The sequence below is a fragment of the Pelodiscus sinensis genome, chromosome 8 (genome assembly GCF_052426305.1).
Source record: "Pelodiscus sinensis isolate ZL-2025 chromosome 8, ASM5242630v1, whole genome shotgun sequence".
NCBI classification, from domain to species: Eukaryota; Metazoa; Chordata; order Testudines; family Trionychidae; genus Pelodiscus; species Pelodiscus sinensis.
The window spans coordinates 66,284,255-66,311,929 of NC_143059.1; the positions used below are offsets into that span (position 1 = coordinate 66,284,255).

Genomic DNA, 27,675 nt, shown 5'->3' on the forward strand with positions numbered 1-27,675 from the left:
GGCCTCTGGAGATGGATGGCACGAGACAAATGGCTTGGTCATTGTCTTCAATCCATCCCCTCCAGGGTACCTAGTGTGGGCCCTGTCGGCAGACAGGCTACTGGGCTAGATGGACCTTTGGTCTGACCCAGTACGGCCGGCCATTCTTATGTTTTTTATGTTCTAAGCTCAGGGCTCATAATCGGGGGGGTCTCACTGGACCACCTTGATTTTCATGCAAACCTGCTCCTGGGTGGCCATGCTGGCAGCTCTCCTGCCCTAGACGCCACTTTCCTGTGCCTAGTGTAGAGGTCATGGACGTTGGAGGCTTCCCCCGAAACCTGGATGAGGTCCCCGATCTCCGCACTAGACCAGGCGAGCGCCCACCTCCTGCAGCCCCAGGCAGGCTCCTGGGAGCTGCCAGCCTGGTCCCAGAAAGAGGCGGAGAGCTGGGGGGCAGCGTGTGTCTGGCTCATCCCGTGCCAGGTGCAGGGTCTGCTGGCTGAGTGCTGGCAGGCTTGCACCTGGCACGGGCACCGTAGCCAGCCCGTGCCCCTTTAAGGGCTCCGGGGCTGGGAGGGGGGCAGAAGAGTTTCCCTGGTGGTGCCCAGAGTGGCCAGCAGGGCAAGCTGGGGAGGGCTAGCCTCCCACTAGTTCGAATTAAGTGGCTACACAGCCCTTAATTTGAACTACTTAATTCGAATTAAGCGCTCCGCTAGTTCGAATTAAGTTCAAACTAGTGGTTTGTATGTGTAGCCCCTATCAAAGTTAATTCGAACGAACGTCTGTTAGTTCGAATTAACTTTGTAGTGTAGACATACCCTAAGAGACTTGCCCCCTAAATACCAATTTTGACTGCTTATACAACCTGCCAGCGCAACATAGACATTTAGAGCTGAAAAGATGCAGGAGAGATTATTATTTTGGCTTGTGTTTTTCCAAGGTTTCAATGCCATTCACTGGTGTATGAAGCATCCTTTTTTCAACATTTCTTCATTTAATCATGTCAAAAAAGGAAAGTCTCTGTCTTGACACGACTCAAAAAATTTTAGGCTTAGCAGTGTTTTCTTCTATTATTTCATCCATTTTTTTTGTTCAATGTTTGACAGTCTGTGAAAATGGATGCTCACAAATTTAGAGTGTTTTTGCTGAGTCATAGCTGGCATATGACTAAATAATGTGACATTTATGTCTAAGCTTCCGTTTGCAATGCATCCACTCATGTACAATATAAAAGAGAATAAATGGGAAGATAGATGTATACAGAAGAGAACGAGATATTATTTTGCCTCCTATTTCCTATTCATAGTCAGATCCTACACAATAAATACAGTTATCACCTGGACTGATGGAAAGGGAATCTTGTAAAGAGAGACAACTCTGAACACCATATCTGAATTACAGCCATAAAACCAACTGTTTAATTGAAGCTATTTAAAAAAAACCATGAGGCAGTATAAATGATAAAATTATAATTCAAAAGGAATAGCTAGCACTTTTCAAAAGCTTTAAAACAGCAACAGGACACTTTACAAAAAGATTTGTAGGGATAAAGTTTTCAAACTACAGGTATTGTATAAAGATAACACATATCTTATAAAAGAATACAGCAACAGAGACAAAATGGGTACTCAAGCTCCTCTGAAACTAATAATCTCGCAGTCTTGGTTAAAAGGTAGGTTCAAAAACTATTTTAACAAGGACTCAATATTTCAGTTTTTAAATTTACAGCTCCCTGGCGTAGACATAACACTATACACATCTTTCAAGCAAAGTGGCAATACATTTCCATTTAACCATGAGTGGTATCGTCTTCCACAAAGTCTTTGGCCATCTCTGCTGTGATCACATCAATATGACTAACCTAATGGGAAAAAAGAAAGATATTAAAAGTGATGTCTTCTAGATAGTGATGGCTTCACTTTGAAAAAGTGCCAAACAAGACCCAGTGATGGGACTATAATAGCGTCAACTGAGATTAATGGCTCTACAATACTGACATTATGTAAACTGCAGGTTACACCTCCTTTTCAAAGGAGAAACTGATGACTAAGCCCAGATACTGACAGCTCAAATGCATCTCCTTTCTGAATGTATTACCGACACACGACAAATGAATCCTTGCTATTTTAAATCATGATCCCGTCATGAGGAAACTGGAGAGTTCCAACCATGCTGCATGGTCCCAAATCAGTGAGTGGCTATGTGATGTGGACACATATCCACTAGACAGTAAGTTGGTTACTGTCACTATCACTTGTGACACTAAACAAAAACTGAAAATTTATTTTCAATCCCTTTGGGTTAACTTCCTTCTAGTCATCAAATTTTCCATATCAGCAACCTAAATTTGTTATATTTTCTTCGACCCATATTTAAAGAGTATTTACCTTATTTCTGAATTTTACACCATAGAATTTATCAGCAGACTCAAGCAGTTCAGGCCTAAAAGTTGTTGTAATAAATTGGGCATGTTCAGCTAGTTCCATAATCATATCTGAAAAATAAGAACATCCTTAAAACAGCTATCTTTTCAATAAGCAGGCCAGCATTCTTATTAAGCATGCAAAAACAGCTGCTCTTTTCTTGATAAACAACAAACAAACAAAAAAACCCACCAATCATGAGATGTTCATGCTGCAAAAGATAGATTTAGAAAAATGTGTTTTTACAAATAGCAATGGGGCTGTGCCTCCTGCTCACTACGCTCGCCAACCTCCCTCTGTCTGGAGGTAGGTGTCTGGTCGGGGGGGGGGGGAAGGTACAGGAGCAGGTTAGGGGGCAGAGTGTCTGGCCGGGGGAGGAAGGCAGGAACAGGCTGGGGATGCAGGGTTTTGGTGGAAGGGATGAGTGAGGGAACTGGATGTGTGGGTGTGTGACAGGCACGTTGCTTCCCCCCCCCCCCCGGGAGCACCGGGGAGGGAAGAGGCTGCGCAGTTCCTGCTCCCCCGAAAGGGGGGAGGCAGCACAGCTCACGACTTCCACCCCGCCAGATCATTTTATTTGAATATGAAACAATATTTTCAGGTAGACTGTTCTTTATTAAGTAAGAAACAATCAAACCCTTTACCTGAAACAGCCTTTCTGTGCTGAGCATCCAAAGCCTGGTCAATTTCATCAAACAGGTAAAAAGGAGCTGGATCACATTTCTGGATAGCAAAAATCAGGGCTAGGGCCACCAAGGACTTCTGCCCCCCTGAAAGCTGTTGCATCTCTCTCATTTCACCCTGTTTTCCTGTAAATGACACCTAAGAAAACGCCAAAAAAATCAGTTAACTCTGCTGTATAAGGACATTTGTTCAAATACTGCTATATGATGTTGGAATATAATTATTCATTATAACTTCAGTTCCCAGAGCTCATTTTTAGCAACACAGTTAAGAGTACTGCAAATATTGAAATGCAAAGATTTTCTTTACCCTAATCCCAACTCCAGTGAACTGGTCTACAGATGGCACGCTGCTCTGAGATCCAGATCCCCTCTCGCTCTCGGCACTGCCTTCACCTTCATCCTGGGACTGACTGCCTTCCACATCTCCTTTCTTCATCACTAGCGTGGCTTTGCCACCAGGTACTAACTTCTGAAACACCTCACTGAAGTTTTTTGACACCTTGGAAAACAAAAAGGCAAGGTCAATTCTGGTTCATCTATATGCAAGTAGATATTGTCTGTACTATAGCAGCTATTTTTACATATAATGTGAATAGATTATCTTTAAAGAACAGAGAGATGCTTGAATATTAGGGAAATTTTAAAAATTACATTATATACAAAAATAAATTATTAGCATTTACTGTAGAAATCCAGCAAATGAATTTTTTCTACATCTTTTTGGAAGGTCTGGGAATGCTGTAGAGAGAGAGAGAGTCTTGCACTGCCTACCACATGTTCCTCCCATCCTTGGCCAATATTAGGAGCAGGCTCCTAATTCTAAAGGGTGAATTCTGAAGGTATGATTTAAAACAGGGGATTCTCTATAGATGGGTCTTGTAGGCAATTCATAAGGATCATGAGACAAAGACACAAGTGTAAAAAAGTCTGCAGGTGTTTTGCTGGTTCTTAACACATTCAACCACTGATCTGTTCCATACTCCAGTTACCAAATAGCAAAACTAAATTTTCTTCTGATTTCAGTCTTACCTAATGATTTCCTGCATTACCTGTTTGAAAGTCAGCTGGATAGCTTCATATTTTCTGAGTTCAAGGACATTCATCAACTCCATAATAGATTTGTAGCCCCTGTCCAGTTCCTCTTGTCTTTTTATCAGCTTCTCCTTCTGCTCTGAGAAGTTAACAAACTGGTCCAAAGCTTTTTTATTGACATGACTATATTTTTTCAGCTCTGTGTTGCACTGTTCCAGTTTACGGAATAGCTGAGGAAAAACAACACATTAAGATGTCTTTTGGTTCTATTCCAGTTTGATGCTCAAGATATGTGGTCCTACAACTCTATGCAACGTCATCTGTTATGCTTTTGTGATAAAACCAGGCACACTTATTACCTGTTTTAAACTCAGTGTCTGATATTTTTCAAAGGCCTCTTGTGGCAGTGAGCCCAATTCCCTGATTTTCTTCATGCATTCCTCCTTCTTTTTGAGAAGCATGCCTTGCCGGTTTGTCATCTTTTCGAGTTCTTTTGTATCATGGTTAATGGCATCCATGTGTTCTTTCTCCATGTTCTTCCAGCGTTCCATACTTTTTTGGAGATCTTTAATCCCTGCTTCTGTTTTGTCAATTGAGTTATCCAGATCTGAGATGAGAAAAAGCAAAGTTGTAAATGTATACACCTGTGTAAAATCAGCAATTAATCAGCCAGAGATATTTTTTTTTTTTTTTTAAATAGAAAGCTTACAGAGTAAAGATTTTTTTTTTAATTTATCAATTTAATTTAAAAAGCTGAAAAAAGCTTCAGGAGATTTTTAATTATATAAAATACTCATTGAGAAAACAGAATTCTGGAGTAAAAATGAATACACTATGGGATTATTTCTAATATGGATTAAATTTTAGCGTAAACCTCCACTGAACTTGGCTATTTGGCTTCACAAGGATTTATGGAAAATAATTCCATAAATTAATACAAATCAAAATCTTGATGTGAAAGGCAGATTAAACCAATGAATTCTGCATGAAAACCAATGACACAACTGTCATATGAGTTCATGCAAAATCTTAATTCAGAACAGCTTTGCCTGAAACTTAAGTCACGATCATAAACCACAGAGAGGCAAACAGTCTAAATCAGAACCTAGATTAGACCCACAGATCAACAAAGTTCAGTCTAACATGGGCTAATATTGCATAGTTCAGAAAAAGGTGTCAAGACTCCATAAAGAACTATGTAAGAAGTATCCAGTAGGAAGGCATCATCTAAACCTCCAGGTATTAGTGGATTACTTATCTTTAAAGCTTGAGGGCCAATATCTGTTGCACATTTTTATACTACTCAGTATCTAGATGATATTTTAATCCTTTCTCGATTACTACAAAGTTAATTATATATTGTGTAAAACATTCTTTTATCAGTTTGATATTTGTTTTAATTATATTAGTTGCCTTAAATCTCATGTCAAGATGAATACCATATCTATGAGAATACTGAAGTTTAGGCATCTTTATTCCAAGAATCAGTACTACTAACCATCTGATCGTGCCAGGGTATCTTTCACTCGTTTGTTGATGGCCTCAAGTTCTGATGTTGTGGCAGTAAGAACAGTGCCACCTTCTGTCTCTCGTAGCTCATTCAACTCCTATGGGACAAAAAATTAACTGTAAGACTATCCATAGAAGGGAATCAAAGTATAAGCCCACACTGAAGATGACATGAGGTTTTTCTATCCAGATCCTATGTTTATAGCCATTAAAATAATTGTCATTGAGGTAGGTATTTTGTTTTAAATTATACCTAAACCTCAACAATAGTCCACAGGCACTGTTATAGTTCTATCATAATTTGATTTGTGTTTAATTATGAACATTGTACTTTTGCAAGCTTGGATACTCTGTCAGCCACACCTCAAATACATTCTTAAAAAGTTCTGCTTCAATCCTAAATACCCCATGAATCAAGTTACATATTGGATACACAGAAACAGAAAACCAATGCACAGGAGATACAAAAACTATTATAATAATTATCAGCAGTATATCTAGGCAATATTTAAGAAAAGAATAGTTTGCCAAATCCCTAAAGGCACAAGCCAAGAATATGTGGCAAAATGGATCTAGAAAAATAATCTTACTTGTTCTACTTGGTCTAAACGTTTTCTGAGATTCTCATTGAGGTATGTTTCAACTCTTGTGATGATGCCTTCCAGTTTAATCCGCTCATTCAAAAGCTGTCTGTTTTCCTGAAAGAAGGAAATAATATTATTTGCATCAAACAGAAGAGAAATTTGTAGAATACAATAAAAGAAACTATTACAAAATTCCTTACATGCATGGCCTTATTTTAAAATTAATGTAAGCATGTATTTAATATTTTGCATCCATCTAGACAAGAGCAAACACAATCCAACTTTTATACCACTAAAAAATTGAAGACTATTTGAAACTTTAGCCTTCTCCAATTCTTTTCCAAGACCAAACAAATAGATACAGTAAAACTCCATTGGTCCGGCATCCAATGCTCCGGCACTCCTGATGGTGCGGCACCATCGGGAACCTGGAAGTGCTCTGGGCAGCCAGACAATTGGAGCTGCTTTGCACCCAGCTTCCCCAATTCAGCCGCTATTGAAACTGACCAGCTGCTGAATCGGGAAAGCTGGGGGCAGAGCAGCTGGGGTGCTGCTGAGTTGGTCCTGTAGCGCCGAGGAGCAGCTCTACAGGACCAACCCGGCAGCACCCAGCTGCTCTTCCCCAGGCGTCCCTGATTCAGCCGCTGCTGAAACTGACCAGCGGCTGATTCCAGGAAGCCCGGGGCAGAGCAGCTGGGGTGCTGCCAGGTTGGTCCCGTAGAGCTGCTCCTTGGCGCTGCAGGACCAACTCAGCGGCACCCCAGCTGCTCTGTCCCAGGCGTCCCCAAGAGCAGCTGGGGTGCTGCCGGGTTGGTCCCGTAGAGCTGCTTCTTGGCGCTGCAGGACCAACCCAGCAGCACCCCAGCTGCTCTGCCGCAGGCGTCCCCAATTCAGCTGCTGCTGAAACTGACCAGCAGCGGCTGAATTGGGGACACCTGGGGCAGAGCTGGACTATCAGAAGGGGGGGCTATGAGGGGTCTGGGGTGGCATCCCCCCCCACTCCAGACCCCTCACAGCCCCCCCTTCCGATAGTCTGGCATATCTGATAATCCGGCACCCCCTGGGTCCTAAAGGTGCCAGATTATCGGAAGTTGACTGTAGTATAGATGGTCTAAATTAAAAAAAAAAAAAAAACACACACACACACACACAAAAACAGCATCTTCCTCATACTGTGCAAAGATCACAGAACTACACAGCTGTGTATTATCAATTATTACATCTCAGTTTTCCTATGCAAGAGGAAGGATTCCAATTAACCGAATGTATGTCCTCTCACTAAGACATTCTCCATGTTTAGTGTTGTGACATCTTTCCTTAGTTTTCCTTACTTGTTGCAACTGTCGAATCTCATCATTCAGTGCATCCACTCGTTTCTGATCATCTAGGCTCAGCTGAGACAGCAAATCCGTTCCCAGTTCTGCTTTTAAGGATTCTCTAGTTGATTCCATGGCATGTAAACTTGCCTCCAAGCTTTGCAAGCTGCGTTGCTACAGAACAGATTATTGTATTAAATTGCATCATCATTCAAATGAAATTACAGGCTTCGCTGAACTTGTCTTTTTCTACTTGTATGAAATAAATCCAGTTGGTAACACAAACAGTCCAAACAGACCAGTCCAACTTGCAACTTGTCAGAAATGCCAGACTACCAACTCTTTTCCTAGAACAGGTCTACCAGCATCCTTGCTACAGTCTCCAATGGGAAACAATTTTGATTTTTTATGACAGCTTATCGAAAGGAGAAAACTTCATTTTTAATTGAAAATCAGCTCCTTTGATTGAGCCCTACATACTTTCCAACATATGGTCGTTCAGTGCATCCTAGGTATCTCAATTCTCTATTCGTCAACTCAGGTGGTAATATTCTTTGGTACTGGAACTATGTCTGCTCAATGATACAGTACTAATCAACTAAGAAGTCACCAGGGGCGGACTGGCAATCAAAATAGGCCCAGGAAATTGGTTGAGAATGGCCAACTTCTTCATGCATACTGTCTTTGTTCGTTTACACTGTACTCGCATTGTTATTTATCGTCAGTTACGGAAAACTACACTCCCACAACGACAGACGATAACAGAACTCATCCAACCACTGTGTACTCTCTACTCGCCAGTCAAGACTCGAGTGATTCCATCACCGATTCTACCATTGCACAAAGTAGGCCTACGCATTGCTTCATTCACCATTGTGCATTGCACGTCCGTTCCGTTGATTTCAACTGTAAAGTGACGTCATTCACTTTGGCGCCAAAGAAACCAAAGCTGAGCCAGTGCAGCGGCCCACACCCAACCGCACACACATACACACACGGCCTTGGACACCTCGGATTTATTCGGAAACATTTTGAATTTTGGTATTATAGACTTTTTGGTGTTAGAACAGTGGTCTCCAACCTTTTTACACCCAAGATCACTTTTTAAGTGTCAGAACAAGCTAAGATCTACTGCCCCATCCTTCTGCCGAGACCCTACCCCTTCCTTGAAGCCCCACCCTCTCTATTCTCTTCTCCATCACTTGCTATCCCCAGCCCTTATACACTCTACACTGCCGCTTTCCCCTCCTCCCCCAATTCTTCTGTAGGAAGATGTTTTCCCAAAATTTGGCCTGTCTGGATGGGACCAAATGTCAGAAAACCCCCTTCTTTTCAAAGCCCCCCAATTCTTCGTAGAACAAGGAATATAGGGCTTACCAAAAGAGCATGTTTGCTCTTCCACTAAAATAAGTGGCACAACAAACGAATCCATGGACATGGAAGAATTTTTCCGGGATCTCTGGAATCCTGGAAAAACTCCTGCAGTCTAGCTGTACCCTCACTGGGTTGAGACAGAATATGTGGGCTCTGGGGTGGGAATGAGGGGTTTGGGAAGGGGTGAGAGGTGAAAGCTCTGGGAGGAAATTTGGATGCAGGAGGAGGTGGAGAAGGGGACATTGGCTCAGGGAGGAGGGCTTCAGGCTGGGGAGTGTTGGGGTCAGATGAAGGGTTGTGGTACTAAGTAAACCACAGGCTTGTGGATGTGAGGGTGCAGGAATTTGGGTTGGAGTATGTCAGGGGCTCATGACAGGGGGTTCCAGCATATGACAAGCTTAGATCTGGGGCTGTGCGGGTGCAGGAGTGTTATGATGCTGTGGCCAGATGGGGGCTTGGCCCCAACTGGGGGTTTGCTGGCCAGGCTTCATTTTTAAATAAAATACTATGTCAAACACAAAAAGTTTCTGCATTGTCTTTATTTCTGAGAAGGGCAGGGAACCTGTATTGAATCAGGGGGTCACTGACTCACAGAAAAGTCAGCTGGGGCCACACAAGTGAGATGCAAAAAACACCCACACTCGTCCAACCCCCCCCCCCCCCCCCAGCCTCACTCACATGACCCCAACTGTACTGGTGGGAGCAGGGGACAGTACTAGGGAAGGGTGCTAGTGGGTGCTGGGGCAGCGTGCTGGGGTGGGGGCAGGATGCCAGTGGTGGACAGGGGTACCGGGGGGCAGGGAGTCCCCTGCACCCATCTCCTCCCAGGACTCCTCTCCCCTCCCCCTACAGAGGAGGGAAGCCCTGGCACGTGCATCCTCCAGGAATGACTCCCCCTCTCCCCCAGAAGATGGAAAGCCCTGGTGCGTGCCTCCTCCAAGGACAACTCCCCCCTACCCCTGCAGAAGAGGGAAAGCCCCGGCACTTGCCTCCTCCACGGCAGACTCTCCCCTCCCCCGCAGAGGAGGGAAAGCCCCGCCAGTTCCCAGCACACTACAGACCGGGGGAGGGGGGAGCCACTGCAGTTGCTGGACTTCTGTCCACCCCGCAGGAAGCTGCCACTACCTCCATTGTTGCTGGAGGTAGGTAGTGGGGCTTCTTGGGGTGGGGGGAAATCGGAGGGGTCCCCCGAACGCCTCCTGATCGACTGGTTGAGCCCTCGCAATCGACGGGTTGGTGACCACAGTATTAGAAGCTTTATAGTCCATTTGGACGACGGCCCATCAGGAAATTCCCAGTATCCCACTGGTCCAGTCCGTCCCTGGAAGTCACTAATAGGTTCTTACATCTTGTGACGCTCTGCACCCCATATGCATCATAATGGTATGGTTATTCTATATTTATGACAGTTATAATGCACATTGTACAAAATTTGGCATTGGAAAAGTTATTTGTTGAATACAATTATCCTATTTGGGTGCATGTATTATTTTTGTACCTGGAGTTATGAATACGGATCACATATCTGTATTTCAAATGTGGTTGCACCTGGGTGAGACCCACAAGGCAAGATGTTTCCAGTCTAGATAGCGGATCGAGAAGGGTCCATTCAAGGTAATGGGCCATTAAGGAAAACAATAGGCCTTAGAAGAAACTCATACCCCACCTGCAAAAACAAGGAGTCCTGTGGTACCTTAGAGACTAACAGGACTCCTCATTATTTTTGCAGATACAGACTAACACTGCTTCCCCTTTGAGACCTATCCCCCACCTACCTGGGTACACATTAGGGATGTGAACATGTTCCCATATACATGATTAACCAAGGAGCCAGGGTTCATTGGTTAACGTGCACGGTTACACACTGTCCTCCCGCTCCATCCTGCTGCCTCTGTATCAGAAGCAGCAACGCAGGGGAAAGGGAAAGTGGGAACCAGTACACACGGGGAGGCAGCTTTCGAACTGGCTCCCCACATGTCCCAGCTCCTTCAGAGCTGCATACCCCTCCCCCCCCCACACGTAAATATGCAACTGCTGAAAATTCTAGCAGTTATACATTTGCATAAACGTATTTTAACATCTCTAGTACACATCAATCAGCCTTTGAATAATGGCTGCTATGACTTAGCTAAACATACAAAGGCATGTGACTAGACTGCATAACACTGAACTCCATTTTGGTACTTTCTACAAACTGGCTTGGGAACTTTGCTTGGGACAAAGAAGTTCCTCCCATATACAAAGAAGTGATGCTACCTAGTGGCCTGTCTTTTCCCACAACTCAGCACCTGGAAATACCCCTACCAGAGCAAAGACTTTAAACTGGGGAAGTGCTGGTTCCAGGCACGAAACTTGGGCTGTATACGAGAAACAAACTGTAGCACAAGATGAGATACTGCTTGATTCAAATCCTATCTAATATATAAGGCTTAGACTGCAATTTTGTTCATCTTAGGTATGCATCTGATCTGCTTGCGGTACTTACAATCACTTATATTACCTACAGAAAGATAGATTGTATCTATTGACTATTAAAAATCATTATTTTTCATAATACAGTGTGGTTTGCTTGAAGTGGGTTGAAAAGTCTCAGCTCAGTTAATAAAAACTTGTGCATGGTCCTTTTCACATAGAGAGAAGGGTAAACTAGGTAACTGTAATAAATTCATACTGCTCAGGATTTTGACCAGTCAGGATGAAGTTCTAGGCTGGTGAGCTGGGGTATTTTGGCTGGAGTTTCTCTATTGTTGGATCATACAGAGGGTGGTCAGAGCATTCATGAACACGGTTGTTGTCCCTCTTTGTGGGATGTTGGTGTGAGTGCAAGCCTGTAGGGCTTTGCAGTTTGACATGTCACAGTACATTAAGGAACCCAGATTGGTGAGACAGAGGGCTCAGGTGGCCCCCTGCAGGGGTCTATCATATACATGCTACAGGCTGGACCTCCCTGGTCTGACACCCTCCAGACCTGAATGATCCCAGACAAGGGAGTTTGCCAGGGGGAGATCAGGCCATGGGCTCTCCCAGGGCTCCTAGCCCCAACCACTGTGCCAGCTAGTGACCCCACCCCACCAGGGCTCCTGGCCCCCCACTCCCTACCCCCAGGCCCTGAGGGCTGCCGACCACCAGACATCTTGGCTCCCAGCTGCTGGAGCTCTCTGGTCCAGCAACATCTGACAGGACCACAGATGTTGCCAGACCAGAGAATCCCACACCAGAGAGGTTCAAACTGTACATACCTTTGGCATAAAGGTTTTTTCAGACTGCTGTCTCTTCTCTTTTAGCATTTTCATCTCTGACAAGATACTGTCTCGGGAAGCTTTGAATTTTCTCTGCTGGGTCTCAATCTGCTGCATTTGATTCATCAGTTGGTCAATTTCATTATTAATCCATACAGTGGGCTAAGGAAAATTCCAAGCTTTAAATAAAATATATTTCATTCTCCCACTGTTATTGCAGTTTCTCATTTTTGCTCAATATCCGTATCACAGCTCCCACAAATATAGTACCAGCCACATTCATTGCTCTCAGAGATCAACATAAATTGACCAGAAGAGATTAAGACAGGTTAGTTGACAGTCTGTTGTGGTGTTTCATCCCATTTGCTCTGTGATATGCTGACCCAGCAGCACCCCCAAGACAGACATGTATCAGTAGCAGTTTTATAGCATTGTTTATTCAACCTATTGATTACAAAGAAAAATTAGTGTGCCATATTTATGAAGTGCTACTAGGATTAGGATGAAACACTGATGGGGGACAGATCATTCCACATATGCCTACTGTTAGGTTTCTTGCAACTTCCTGAGAAGTATCTGGTGCTTGCCACTGGTCAGACAGAGGATACTAGACTATATGGATGACAGACTGAACCAGGATGGCAATTCTGATTTTCTCACGCCTTTGATCACAATGATGTAAACCTGATGCTATTCAAGTCCAACGGAGCTGTCAGTTTTAATGGGACCAAAATTTCACCCCACATGTCCACACTATAAATGCTACTATCTGTCAGAGAGAAACAGAGAGACCCAAGACAAAAAGAGGTTCACACAGTGGTCAGGAATTAGAAATATAGTACAAACAGGGGAATATCTAGAAAAATATAGCATTCCTGAACAGGGCCCGTATAAATTCCCTTCTAAAATAAATCCTCTTTATAAACGGTTAGATGCTATTCTGGGACTTGATGCCAAAGACAGGTGTAGGCAGAATGGGAGTCTACACATCATTAGAACTGGGAAACATTCAGCATTAGAAGGTTAATCTTGCCAAAGCTTTCGATTCTACTCCAAGTCTTTATTTATGACTTTTTCCATTAAAGAAAAAGTTAAAAAAAAAAAAAAAAAACACACGTCTATAATGTTGCCAGAGGTGTTATTGACATATAATTTTTTTTCGTGTGTAAATAACATTTAAGTCCCAATTATTCACTCGAGCCTTAAGTTTCATTAATTCCTCCTTCAGAAGCTACAACATACACCTTGTTAGTCATGTAATCTGCATCACAGTTTGATATATATTGAGACAGCTTGATACTTTATTCTACATATCAGTCAACAATTTGAGAAAGCTATAATTTATCTGCACAAAGAAATAGCTAATTTGTCGTGACTTAAAAAGGCTTACAAAAAACTAGTGAAATACAGAAAGTAATTTAGAAAACAAACTCTAATGTCTCCCTTTTTCCATATCACATTCTTCCATACTTTAAAATATGTAGCTGCTATATATTAATATATATTCTACTATTTTAGAGACACTACATATACCATGTTAACAACTGACCTAATTCTATATTTATCTTAGGGGTGAACAGAATATATCACTTAGCACTTTTCTGTAACTGTTTAGCCATCTCAAATGTTTCCAGAAGTTATTTAGAAGGATGCAATAGCCATCAAAGCAGAGAAATAAGGGTAGCACAAAAGGATAGAAATAGAAGAAACTGGATGAGATTAAGAAAAGACCAATTCAGATGGTCAGAAAAAGCTTTTGGGCCATGACATCTAGAAGACAATAACTGGGATGTGGTAGAATCTAGGGATATAACCCCACTCCCTCCACTGGATGATGCTTACTGGTAACCAATAAACCTGAGGCCCAGGGCGAGCAGGGCTGCTTCAGACTGGGCAGGACTACTGTGCCACCATGCGGGTGGGAGGCGCTCCAGCCTTGCCGAGTTCCCCACACATGGGACCCCTAGTAGAATCCCCATCATTTAGGGCATTTAGAATTAGACTTCATAAACACTAAAAGTAACACAGTATGGAACAACTTTGTAGTGACTGAGATACATCATAGGAGTTTAACATCCCACCTGTAATATCTATTAGTCTATTCTATGTTTTTAAAACATGTTTATTCCAGATAAGACTGCATTTGCTTAACAGTATTTTGCAATTACGGTATCTCTATGTTGCTCTAAGAAGCAGAGTTATGAAAACTACACTCCAAGTATTACAAATACTGAGAAGTCTCAAAACAAGACTAAAATATTTTATTAAGACTACAATATAAGGTAAGCAGATTATATATTCAAGAACTTTTCTGAACATCTCCATTAAATGAGAACAATTTAAAAAATTTTTTTACTAGTTCTCCCCCACTCGCGCTTTTAAATCTCAAAGATATTATTGCCATAGTATAATTTTCTGAAAGTCAGAGCCTGACTTGGATACAAAATTTGTATCCACATTAACATCTGCCAAACATGTTTGCAGATATCCGATTCCACATGCTCAAATAAAGACACCCACCGATATCCAAGATTTGTGGGGCTTTACTGAAAGGACATCATGTAGCTGACTTTAGGTTCTAGTCACTAGAGCTAAAGAAAAAAAAAACCCACATCATTGTTTACTTAATAAAATCATGCTCTAAAGACCTATTTATACTAAAATGCAGTTAGAATTTATAGAAATTTAACACACTGATTGATAATAGAGAAGAAAAGCATGTCAAATACATGAGTAGTATATGTTAAAGGTGGTTAACAACTATATTGGTAAAAATGTTAGAAGCAGCCTATTTACTTGTTTTAATAAATGACTATATGACACAGAAGCCTAATCACTAATGTTAAACACTATTTACAGATATACAATCAAGTATAATAGACGTGTGTGTTACACAAGAAATTAAATTCTCATCGAATATTAGAACTGGAAAGGACCTTTAGAGGTAATCAAGTCCAGTCCCCTGCCCTCATGGCAGGACCAAGCACCATCAAGATCGTCCCTGAGAGATGCCTATCTAACCTGCTCTTGAACATCTCCAGAGATGGAGATTCCACAACCTCCCTAGGCAATTTATTCCAGTGTTTAACCACCCTGACAATTAGGAAGTTCTTCCTAATGTCCAACCTGAACCTCTCACTGCTTCTTATATTAGCATCAAAGGTCAAGGAGAACAATTTCTCTCTCCTCCCTGTAACACCTTTTTAGGTACTTAAACTGCTATCATGTCATCCCCTCTCAGTCTTCTTTTTTCCAAACTAAACAAATCCAATTCATTCAGTCTTCCCTCATAGTATTTTAGACCTTTAATCATTTTTGTTGCTCTTCTCTGTCTGGACCCTCTCCAATTTCCCCATATCTTTTGAAATGTGATGCCCAGACCTGGACACAGTTCTCCAACTGAGGCCTAATCAGCGCAGAGTAGAGCAGGAAAATTACTTCTCATGTCTTATCACAACAGTTCTGTTAATGCATCCCAGAATCATATGTGGTTTTTTGCAACAGTGTCACACTGTTGACTCACATTTAGCTTGTGGTCCACTATAACCCCTAGGTACCTTTCTGCAATAGTCTTTCCTAGACAGTCACTTCCCATTCTCTGTGTGTGAAACTAATTGTTCCTTCGTAAGTGGAGCATTTTGCATTTGTCCTTATTGAACTTCATCCTAGTTACTCAGACCATTTCTCCAGTTTATCCAGAACATTTTGAATTATTACTGAAACAATAGTAATACAAATCTGGTACACAATTTCTTAACACATTTCTGGGCTCTCTTGCATTTTTAATATTGTAGTTTTCCTTTATAAAAAATGTTAACTCTTCCCATTGGAGTTTCTATCTATAAGAAAGACTGATTAGGCAGCAATTACAACTAATACCATAGTATTAGTCTGTCATATCTCGGAGACTCTCTTTTTGTCCCACCACCCACACAAACATGACACAGTTCTGCGGTGATCTGGAAGCCTACTTTTGTCTCCGACTCCAGGAATACTTTCAACACAACAGTGAACAGTGCACGGACACACAGATACCCTCCAACCAACAGCACAAGAAAAAGAACTCTACATGGACTCCTCCTGAGGGTCGAAATGACAGATTGGACCTATACATAGAATGCTTCTGCCAATGTGCACAGGCAGAAATTGTGGAAAAACAGCATTGCTTGCCCCATAACCTCAGCCGTGTGGAACGCAATGGCATCCACAGCCTCAGAAACAACTCTGACATTATAATCAAAGAGGCTGATAAAGGAGTGCTGTTGTCATCATGAATAGGTCTAACTACCAAAAGGAGGCTGCCAGACAACTCTCCAATACCACATTCTTCAGGCTACTTTCCTCAGATTCCACTGAGGAACACACTAAGAAACTGCACTATCTGCTCAGGACACTCCCTTCACAAGCACAGGAACAAATCTACACAAACACACCCTTAGAGCCCCGACCAGGGTTATTCTATCTACTACCCAAGATCCACAAACCTGGAAATCCCGGACACCCCATCATCTCGGGCATTGGCACTCTCACTGCAGGACAGTCTGGATTCGTGGACTCTCTACTCAGACCCTTCTCGATCCGGCTATCTCCGACACACTTCTCCCGGCTATCTCCGACACACTACTGATTTCCTGAGAAAACTACAACGTGTTGGTCATCTTCCAGAAAACACCATCCTAGCCACCATGGATGTGGAGGCTCTCTAAACCAAAATCCTACACAGACGGAATACGAGCCGTCAGGAACAGTATCCCTGATGATGCCACAGCACAACTAGTGGCTGAGCTCTGTGACTTTATCCTCACACACAACTATTTCATATTTGATGACAATATATACCTCCAAACCAGTGGCACCGCTATGGGCACCCGTATGGCCCCACAATATGCCTACATTTTTATGGCTGACCTGGAACACCACTTCCTTACCTCTCATCCACTAGCACCCCTTCTCTACTTACTCTACACTGATGACATCTTCATCATCTGGACCCATGGGAAGGACGCTCTGGAAGAATTCTACCACGATTTCAACAATTTCCACCCCACCATCAAGCTCAGCCTGGACCAGTCTACACAAGAGAACCACTTCCTGGACACTACGGTGCAAGTTAGTGATGGTCACAAACACCACCCTATACTGAAAACCTACTGACCACTATGCCTACCTTCATGCCTCCAGCTTCCATCCTGGACACACCACATGACCCATTGTCTACAGCCAAGCACTAAGGTACAACTGCATTTGCTCCAACCCCTCAGACAGAGACAAATACCTAAAAGATCTTCACCAAGCATTCTTGAAGTCACGATACCCACCTGAGGAAGTGGGGACACAGATCAACAGAGCTAGATGTGTAGCCAGAAGCCTCCTACTACAAGACAAGCCCAACAAAGAAACCAACAAAACAGCACTGGCCATCACCTATAGTCCTCAGCTAAAACCTCTCCAATGCATCATCAGTGATCTACAACCCATCCTGGACAATGATACCTCACTTTCACAGGCCTTGGGAGGCAGACCAGTCCTCGCCCACAGACAACCTGCCAACCTGAAGCAATTTCGCACCAGCAACTATACACCACACCACAGTAATTCTAACTCTGGAACCAATCAATACAACAAACCTCAGTGCCAACTCTGCCCACATATCTACACCAGCAACACCATCACAGGACCTAAACACATCAGCCACACCATCACAAGTTCATTCACCTGCACATCTACCAATGTAATATACGTCATCATGTGCCAGCAATGCCCTTCTGCTATATATATCGGCCAAACTGGACAGTCCCTACGTAAAAGAATAAATGGACACAAATCAGCTATCAGGAATGATAATATACAAAAACCTGTGGGAGAACACTTCAATCTCCCTGGACACACAGTAGCAGATTTAAAGGTAGCCATCCTGCAACAAAAAAACGTCAAGAACAGACTTCAAAGAGAAACTGCTGAGCTACAGTTCATCTGCAAATTTGACACCATCAGTTTAGGATTAAACAAAAACTGTGAATGGCTAGCCAAATACAAAAACAGTTTCTCCTCTCTTGGTGTTCACACCTCCACATCAGATGCTAGAAGCGGGCCTCATCCTCCCTGACTGAGTTGACCTCGTTATCTCTAGCCTTACTCTTAATTGGTACTCTTTTCTTATACATGTATATTTATACCTGCCCCTGGAATTTCCACTACATGCATCTGACGAAGTGGGTCTTTGCCCATGAAAGCTTATACTCCAATAAACCTGTTAGTCTATAAGGTGCCACAGGACTTGTCGCTTTGACTAATATCATTGTAAATAGTCAATATGTCAAATAAAGTATTAAAACAAGTGTTTATTCAGTAATGAAGATGGGAGAAAAGAGCAAGCTCGCTAGGCCTTATTCCATGGGGAGGCAAGATTCTTCCTGCAGGTTGAATCGGTCCTGCCAAGCCTTTTGATTTGGCCTGAGGCCCACCTCACTGAGAACCCAAGGCAGGCCCAGCCTGCTGAAGTCTCAGCGTGCTCAACATGTCTGGCGGCTCCCTCTAGATGCCGTGCCTCCCTGGTGTGTGTGGGGGGGGAGGGGGAAGGTGAGACTTTATGCATTGCTTCCATCGTGGGCGTGTGGTGCAGAGCAGCACATGGATAAAACCTCCAGCCGCTTTGAGCAGCCTGGAGTGACGGCAGACAGGGAGCCTGCCTCAGTTTTCCTGTTAGGCTTCTGGCCAAAGGCTGCCCAAGATAAGCACCTCTCATCCAGAGCCTGCTTTTGCCACCCAACTCCCTTCCTGTTCCCCATCTCCCTGCATCAGGCCATCACCCCCTCCTGCTCCAAGTCACTATGTTCTGCACCACCCCACTCCAGGTCACAACTACCTCTGAAACCATTCTGCCTTTGCTCAGTGCAGAATCCTCTCCTGCATCCATATCCCTTCCCTGCCCCCTAATCCCCTGCCTCAGGTCAATGCCCAAACCCTCTGCGCCCCTCCTCTACTAAGGTCACAAAGTCCCTCCCAGAAACTGCAGCCCTCCTGCACTCCATTCCCCAGGTCAGAATCCACTCTTGCACCCCTACAGCCTTCCTGTACCCCAATCCCTGCCTCACAATCCCCTCCTTCATCCAAATTCCTCCACATCCTCTCCTGAACGTTAATCCCCTAGCGCAAGCTGCATTCTACACCCAGCCTCTGTCCCAGACCCTTCATCTCCTCCATAGAAAAGCGCAGCCCTTGATCACTTACCAAAATCTTAGAGTGGCACCCATCAAAACTATTGCCCACTCCTGCCTTATTACCATACAACTTTTGCCACACAACACACACAAATACATCAAAAAGGATATTTTCAATGTTTCTGCGCAAGTTTTCATTGAGTTTTGCTTCAAGTTCACCAAGTTCTTCTTCCGCCTTTCTAACATCTTTTTGCAGCTCAAGCCGAGACTTTCTCGTGTCATAATAACCTCCAGTCAGAGCACCACGATGGCTGACTTGATCACCTGTGAATAGAATGTAAATGGTACTTTAGTACTGCATACCACAGAACACATGTTCTTTAGAGCAGTTCCTCAAAAGGTAATGATTATTCTGCTAAAATGTATTTTAAGTATGTCAGTTTCCTAAAGAGATTCTATACAATTCTGAGGAGTTATGCTTATATGAAATATTTGCAATAATCTTACAAAATGTAACTTCAAATGTTAACAAGATAAAAAAAATCAATTTTTGTGAAGCTTTTAAAAAGTGTATTTAATGCCTCTCAGCATTGTGCAGTTCAGTTTCTTTTATTAGTTTCTGAAATCATATAATCTATGTGGAAGTCAGTTTATATGAACAGCAGCACATCCAAACACCATACCAGTTTTTCAAAATGCATTATATTAGAGTAGTTGCTTCAGTACGGGCCAAAATGGACAGACATAATCAAGGCAAACTGGCTTAACCATAAACAACTGGGCTGCATCTAGACTAGCAAGATTTTGCGCAAATACTTTTAACGGAAAAGTTTTTCCGTTAAAAGTATTTGCGCAAGAGAGCATGTATACTGGCATGTGCCTTAGTGCAAAAGACTTGCCATTTTAGCCATCGGGCTTTCTTGTGCAAGAAATTAACTTGGCTGTCTACAGTGGCCCTCTTGCGCAAGAATACTTATCCCTGCGCAGGAGCGTCAGACTATTTGCGCAAGAACCACTGATTTTGTACAGTACAAAGTCAGCGTTCTTGCGCAAATACTCGCGGCCAGTGTAGACAAGCGGCAAGATTTTGCGCAAAATCTTGCCAGTCTAGACGCAGCCCTGGTGTGTGCTATCTTATAACACTCCACCAGAAAAGGAGCAAGATCCAATGTTGTCTTAACATTTGCGTTTGCACTGCATCCTTTTTAACAAGTCTTCCACCTTACCTCTTCATCTGTAATTGCTGTCTGGACCAAACAAAGCCTTAGTTTATTTTAAGCCTGACAGATATTACAGTTAATTGTTTTGCCCAACAAACATTACTTGTCACTTATCGGGATCCATAAAGAACTGCCTCTGCAGATACACACAGCATGCATACACCAATAATGCTGACAGACCCAGTACTGTTGGTGTACAATAACGGAATGCTCTATAATGCAACGATTGGTTGGGTCCTGTAACTAACATGTGGATCCTAACATTTGGACTTAAGGATATAAAATGGACTATGGCCTCAACTGCCCTTAGTTTCTTCTTACACATTTAAAAAGCTTCATTAAAAATATAGGAAAGTGGCAGACTGAATCTGAAAAAACACTCTTAAGAACCAGTTACTGTTAAATAATCATCCTCTCTCAGAACTGGGATCTGAGAAACTTCTCAAAAGAGAAACTAGCAGCATAGCCCAAGGGGAGCCATTAAACAGAAGACTTCAACAAACAGGGAGCTACCAAGTCAAAACAAACACGTGACTAGTACACCAAAGCAGCAAACCCACACTTCTTAGTAATTATGACAGCACATAAGCACAACATGGAAGTTGTTTTAAACCTGGTAGAATAAGCTTCTCAATTCCTCAGGGAAGTCAATACCAGATAAAATCAGTTACAAGTCTAATCTATTTTGTAAGCCTCTGGAATGAGGAGAGAGATGTCTGCTGATTTGTCACTTCAAGTTACAAAAAAAAAAAATCTAGAGCACTTAAATGTTTTGGATTATGACAACAGCACTTTTAACATTTAGTCTGTTTCATCTAGTTTATCCGGTAAATTACCGTACTATCAGGTTTTACAAAGAACTCTAAGAAAGTAATACACTAGTTTCAGTGAATCCTGGTCTCCCTGTTTATCCACTAAATTAACTATATAATTGTGATACATACCTTCCAATGTAATACAATCCATAGTGAAAGCTCTGGCCAACTGGGTGGATACCTCCATGCTACGACAAATAAGTGTCTTTCCAAAAACATGTTTGAAGGCTTTGTCAAATCTGGGGTTGTATCTCAGTTTGCTGATCATAGGAATAGCATCCTGAAAATGTAACATTCACATCAACCAAAGCAGCGCATAGCAACAATAAGCTGCACCAAAATGGCTCCATAGCCTGAAGCATCCACTGGGTGGAAGCATCCACTGAGAGTGGAAAAATAATATAAAGAGACTCCTCAGCAACTCAACAAAAAGAATATAAAATAAGCCTTCACATTTACAACAATTTCTGTAATCTTGAATTTAAAAAGCAAAATAATAGGAACAAGTGTCACGGAGTCTGGGGGAGAGTCACTGGGCCCTGCACTCCCCTCTGCAGCCAGATGTGACTCTCAGCCAGCAAGAACAGAAAGTTTATTCATTGACAGGGACACACCGTAGCACAAACTTGTTGTTACAGGACCAGGAACATTCAGTACAATTCATCTTTGGTATAGGAGGGCCCACAGCCTGTCTGCCTCCACCCGCCCCGCCTCCCTCCCACCCAAAGCCAGATAGTTTTTCCTCTGGTTAAGGAGAAGGGATTCTAACTCACACACCCAGCCACTGGTTCTAGCCATCAAAGTAGCCCTGTCCCCTCCTTTGTCCTGCTTCCTGTGCCCCATGTGTTATCTGACTATCACTAGTTGCATCTCTCCCTAGCTTCAGGTGATAGAACAGCCTGGGCCATTCCCTTCGTGCCTTCCCTCGGGAGTTCTCCCCCAAAGATCCTATCCCCTGCTGGGCACCACACATACGCACACAGAGTCACTACAGAGTAGCACAACAGTAGGAATCACATACAGCATAAAGCAAAATGAACACAATCCCCACTATGTCACAAGTCATTCAAATGTACTGAAGAAATGAATGTCATCATAATTAGCATAAATGCCTGTGATTGTCACCACAAATTACTGTTTCCGCATATGGCCATCAGAGTTCCCTCTAATATTTTATATCCTTGGGTAGGTTGAATTTTCTTATGTGCAACACCAATATTGAGGTAGTGTGAAGATGTGTACCACTAACTATATACATACATATAATATATTCTACACCCATGGACGTGTGCACACGTGTGCGTGTGTCCGTCCCCATTGGTGTAGAATATATTAAAACAAGGAGCAATGCTTATATTTAATATGAAATCAAATAAAAAAGAAAATTAACACTGCCCTTGGAGTACATGTATCATCATCCTAAAAACTCAAGATAGTAAATACACCAAAAAGCATATTATCCACACATACATAGTTCAGCTTTAAAATGCTAAACAAATCGATGCGTCAACTACAAATATTCATGCTCTCCTTACAAATACTAATACAATATTTACTGACACTGGAAAGGAGAGTAAAAGGCATTCATTAAGGCTTATACAGTTTTTCTGGGGAAAGTTTACGATCCATGCTATACAAGAACAAGTGAAACAGAGATCTGTAAAAACAGATAAAAGTTCTCCTGGTTTGAAACTTTCACCTTGTGTATATCACCAACTCAAAGAGTAAAAGCTCCGGAACAAATTAACACGTGGCTTTAGGGTTTGTAGAGAGATGAATGTTTCGAAGAGCTTGCAAATAAGGTTTCATACTACAAAACAACTAGCATCACACCTAGTACTTGCTACTTCTGACTCAGAGCCAGAACTCTACCACATAACAAAGATCTGATCTTATTGCAATACAATATACCATGTACTAATTAGTAACACAGAATTTTAAAAAATAATAATTAAAATCAGAGTTTTAGATATCTGCAACACTCCAATCTTTTTCCTTCTTATCATAAGTCATTAATACCTATGTAAATTTTGTTTGAAATGTAATCATGAAAATGTACACACACACACACACACACACACACACACACACACACCCCCTATGCAGCCAGCTTTCCACTCCACCCTTCCCTCCAACCCTCTCCCTGCAGCTAGAGATGACTAATCTGGACTGCAGCAAGTGACTCAGGATACCCCAAATAAACTCCCCCTTTCCTCCACCTCACTGCACAGGTGCCAGCACCCACCCACTCCCTTTTTTCCCCACCTACTCTGATACAAGGTGCTCCCCCCAACCCAGCTGGGGGCTAAGATAAAATCCTGCTTCTCAAACTTGCTGGCCCCAGCAGTCTAGCTGGGTCAGGACACAACACAAACTCACCCCTTCCCCCACCTCACCCCAGGACAAACAGGACAAACTCACTCTCTACTTCTACCTCACCCCAATGCCAGCATCCACTCACCACCTCTTTCCCCTACCTACCGCATGCAATCAGCCCCTCACCATTCCCCTCTCAGACCAAGTGGCTTGAGGACAGTGCTGGGTTTCTGCCTTTGCCACACTCTCATTTTGCAGACAGGATTTTCCAAACTCCCCTCCCCTGTGACACTCTCCTCCCGCACCCCCCCCCAGCCAATTACTCCCTCCCTTCTCTCCCCCAACTCCCCTACAACTCTCCCTCCAGCTACTTATTCTCTCATTCCCTCTTCCTTATCTCCCCTCTCTGAGCTCCTCCATATCAAGCAGGCATCTCCCTTTGAAGCTGTTGCTCAGCGAGATGGTCCTCCCCCTGCCGGTCAGCTGAGCTCACTGCCTGCACAGGGCTCATTAAAGGGCTACACAGTTGTGCAGCCTACAGGCAATTTAAATGGCCATGTGTTTATTAAACTGCTCCACAATCAATTAGGGTACATCTAAACAGCAGTGCTAACATAGTCCTCTTCTACATTACAAGTAGTTATTTCGACAATGTCAAAATAATGTTGAACCGGAGGACTTCTTACTCCGACTCTTGTAACCCTCATTTTACGAGGAGTAAGGGAAGTCAGAGGAAGAGTGCTTTTTCTTGGACTTCCTGCTGTGTAGACAAGAGTCAAAAGCCGAAATAAGCTATTTTGATTTAAACTATGCAACTGATGTAACTCAAGTTGCGCAGCTTATTTTGGCTTTAGCCCTGCTGCATAGACATGCCCCTAGAGAGCAGGCTTATTACAATTCCTCTCACACATTTAAAAAAAAAAAAAGTCACTCGCTAGTTACACACCAAATTCTGAAAATGCGAAGGGACGGATTTTAAGGTTTGATTTTACTCTCAACTGAAGTTAATGACAGGCCTGCCAGTAATTTCAACTGAGTGAGTTTAAATGATTGTTATTGTGTCTGTCAATTTAACTTTTTCTGTAGAAGGAATATTGTTGGTGCCAACAGAAACATACATACATACATAATGTACTTCCAGAGTGAATGTGTACGAAGAATCAGGTTGTTCCTATCTGTATTATTTGTTTGCTGTTTATGCAAAATTAATCAGAATATGTAAAAAGTCTAGCTGACCTACTGTACCATAGTAAAAAAGTATATTTTTAAGCTAACCTACAAATTTCAATTTTGAATTCAAATAGATATGTACTATAAGTATATTATCTATTTACTAGTGAAAATATAAGGGTGTTGTTAAAATTTCCGTTGTGGTAATGGAGCATAACTAGTTCAAATAATAAATGTGATTGTTGTATGCTATGTTATATTTATGCTCTTATCCAGACCTTGTAAAAAAAGATAGCCTTCGAACTTGAGGAAAGTACATTTGACAGCACTTATACATTTCTATTCAAATTACAGTGAATCTTTTTAAAATTATTAAGTATAACATTACGTTTTTGAATCTACCAAGTGTTAAAGAGATTCCTAAAGAATTGCTATATTGAAATAAATATGTCCAGCCTGAAGACAATAACGTTATGAAAGTAGCACCAGCACAAGTATGTAGCATTTGTGTGACAATCACATGACTTGTAAGTTATTATCTACTAGAAGAAAACAGAAGTCCTTGTCAACACTGACTCACATTGGTTTCTGGGTAAGCAGTATCTCTGACATCCAGCTTGTTGAGAGGCAGAAAAGTTACTTCTCCGGGAAGATTCATTTTATTAAACTCCATTAAGATCTTTGTACTGACTTCATCGGAATCCACAATATGATAAAATAACCTAATTTAACAGACCAAAGAAAAAAAAAACCACCAAGATTTAATTATGCCACAAGTTCAAGTTTCCGGGAGCCACTATCCAAAACAAAACCATGGTTTATTTTCTCTAGTTTTGGCATTACCACACCTTAGAAAACAGGTGGAAAAAATATCAGTCACTGAATTTTTTAGAAAAAGATAACTGACATAGTACTAAAATCTTATGAAACACCATAGAAGTAGTTAGGTTTGGGTTGTTTTTCTTTTTGACTGGAGCTTCCCCTATGACCAACAAGCATTTGAATTCAATTTTTTTTTCTCATCATTCCTGCCACAACCCATGCAATAGCAAGCTTATTTAGTCTATCATTCTCCTCTGTATGCCAGGGGTGGGCAAAATGGCCTCTGCATGCCGGATCCGGCCTGCCAAGCGGGGGATCCGGCCCCCAGAGGCCTTGCTACTCCCCCACCCCAGGCCAATTAGGGCCTGGGGACAGGGGAACGTGTAAAGCTTCCTCCACTCTGCTCCCGCCCTGCGAGCAGTGCTTCAAAGTGCTGAGTGCTCCTGGCAGGGCGGGAGGAGGCTTTGTGTGCTCTCTCTGCCCCAGGCCCTAACTGGCCTAAAGGGCAGGGGACCAAGGGAAGTCTCCTCCCACGCCAGGGGCATGGGCACCTTGGGGGAATGTGGGGTGTGGGCAAAGGCATTCTCTCATCCCCAGACCAATCATTGTCTGGAAATATCTTGGCCATGCCCCTTCTGCTCAATGTCCCTGCCCCTTCCTGTGCAGTCCAGGGTCACTTCAAAAATTTCCAAAGTGGCCCCTGGCAAAAAAAATTATTGCCCACCCCTGCTGTATGCATTCAAACAGAAACAACTTATCTAAGGACAGGGTCAGGGTGGGCAAAATTAAAATGCTCTGTTCCACGTAAATCAGCTTTCAGCCACATGTTGAAAGGGTGATAAAAAACAGGCGCCACTGGGTGCTATCATTACCAAAGGGAGTCAACAAGGATAATCTTGACTGCTTCTCAAACTAAGGCTTTATCTATACTACCAAGTTTTGTCACCAAAAACTGGCTTTTGGGTAGCAAGGCCTTTGGGTGGGTGGCAGGGGGAGGGGGGAAGAGAAAGAAAGAGAAGTATGCGTACACACTACATGCCACTTGTTGGAAAAAATACCTGGTTTTGGAAAAAATTCTTTCACCCCACAAGACTCCCCTCCCGTTCAGTATTAACAAAAGAGCCAGTGTAGACACCATGCCTGTTTGAATACTGCTGCCCTGCAGTCCAAGCAGCGTGCATGTTCTGATGTGCCTGGACTCTAAGCAGCCCCAGAGATAAGGAAGGGGAGGCCTGGCATGTGTGCCTGCATGATCACAGTTGAAGGGAGGGGGGAGGGGGAGAGGCTTAGCATACATACATGTCAAGAAGAGAGAGACTCCTTCCCATTGCTATCGCAGCTCATGTGGCTTTTTTAGGCATGAGGCAGGCTAGAAGCACAAATAAATCAGCTCCGCCCAAGTTAACTGATTCATTCTCTAAAACACTTGCAGCATCACTGTGTAGTTAGTAACACTGGCTACATCTACATAGGCACTGCAATGCAACTTTCTGGCCAGGATCCCAGCCAAGGTGACACAATGGAGTTGTAAATCCTTAGGTGTAATCTTTTACTTACCCATTTTTAAAAAGACTGAGGACAAATAAAACATTTATCAATAAGTCAAGACAATCAGAAACAAGAACTTCTGAAAGTACCCAAAAAGGCAAAGGGATAGATGTTCCTTTTACACAGTGCGAATAGCCTTCAAAAATGCATAAAAAAGCCAATGTCTAGATCTCTTTAAAGAGGCATTTCATGAAGATTGGATCATTGGATCACTCTACTTGAGGATATTAGCCATTCTGAAATTTCAGACTGCAGTTAAATGCTTACTTAGTGTTCTTTGTAAGGAGTAGATCACAAACTTCTACTCTTGAGACTACAGTAGCTTCCATCTGTAGAAGCTGTAGAAACCATTTTCATATTTAGCTAGAAGCCATCTTGTATATCAGAAACCATTTCAGCTTTTCTCTCAAGCACGTAGACCAGAGTGAACTTTCTGTCACCCCGTGAGAAGAGGCCTACAGGATGGGCTATTGGTATGT

At 42.6% G+C, this 27,675-nt stretch overlaps 1 protein-coding gene across 1 annotated transcript in view; it reads right to left on the minus strand.

The window, feature by feature from the left end:
* Nucleotides 1-1,373: 1,373 nt before the first annotated feature.
* Nucleotides 1,374-27,675, minus strand: part of SMC3 (structural maintenance of chromosomes 3) — a 74,293-nt gene continuing 47,991 nt past the window's right edge. Inside the window, exons 17-29 of the mRNA XM_075935490.2 lie at nt 25,407-25,548; nt 21,470-21,620; nt 19,477-19,629; nt 12,146-12,297; nt 7,548-7,706; nt 6,223-6,330; nt 5,622-5,730; nt 4,483-4,730; nt 4,141-4,353; nt 3,399-3,590; nt 3,050-3,227; nt 2,370-2,476; nt 1,374-1,843 (exon numbers count right to left, since the gene is read on the minus strand). Of these exons, the coding sequence (XP_075791605.1) occupies nt 1,772-1,843; nt 2,370-2,476; nt 3,050-3,227; nt 3,399-3,590; nt 4,141-4,353; nt 4,483-4,730; nt 5,622-5,730; nt 6,223-6,330; nt 7,548-7,706; nt 12,146-12,297; nt 19,477-19,629; nt 21,470-21,620; nt 25,407-25,548 (1,984 nt within the window). The 3' untranslated portion in view covers nt 1,374-1,771. The remainder of the gene's footprint in view (nt 1,844-2,369; nt 2,477-3,049; nt 3,228-3,398; nt 3,591-4,140; nt 4,354-4,482; nt 4,731-5,621; nt 5,731-6,222; nt 6,331-7,547; nt 7,707-12,145; nt 12,298-19,476; nt 19,630-21,469; nt 21,621-25,406; nt 25,549-27,675) is intronic.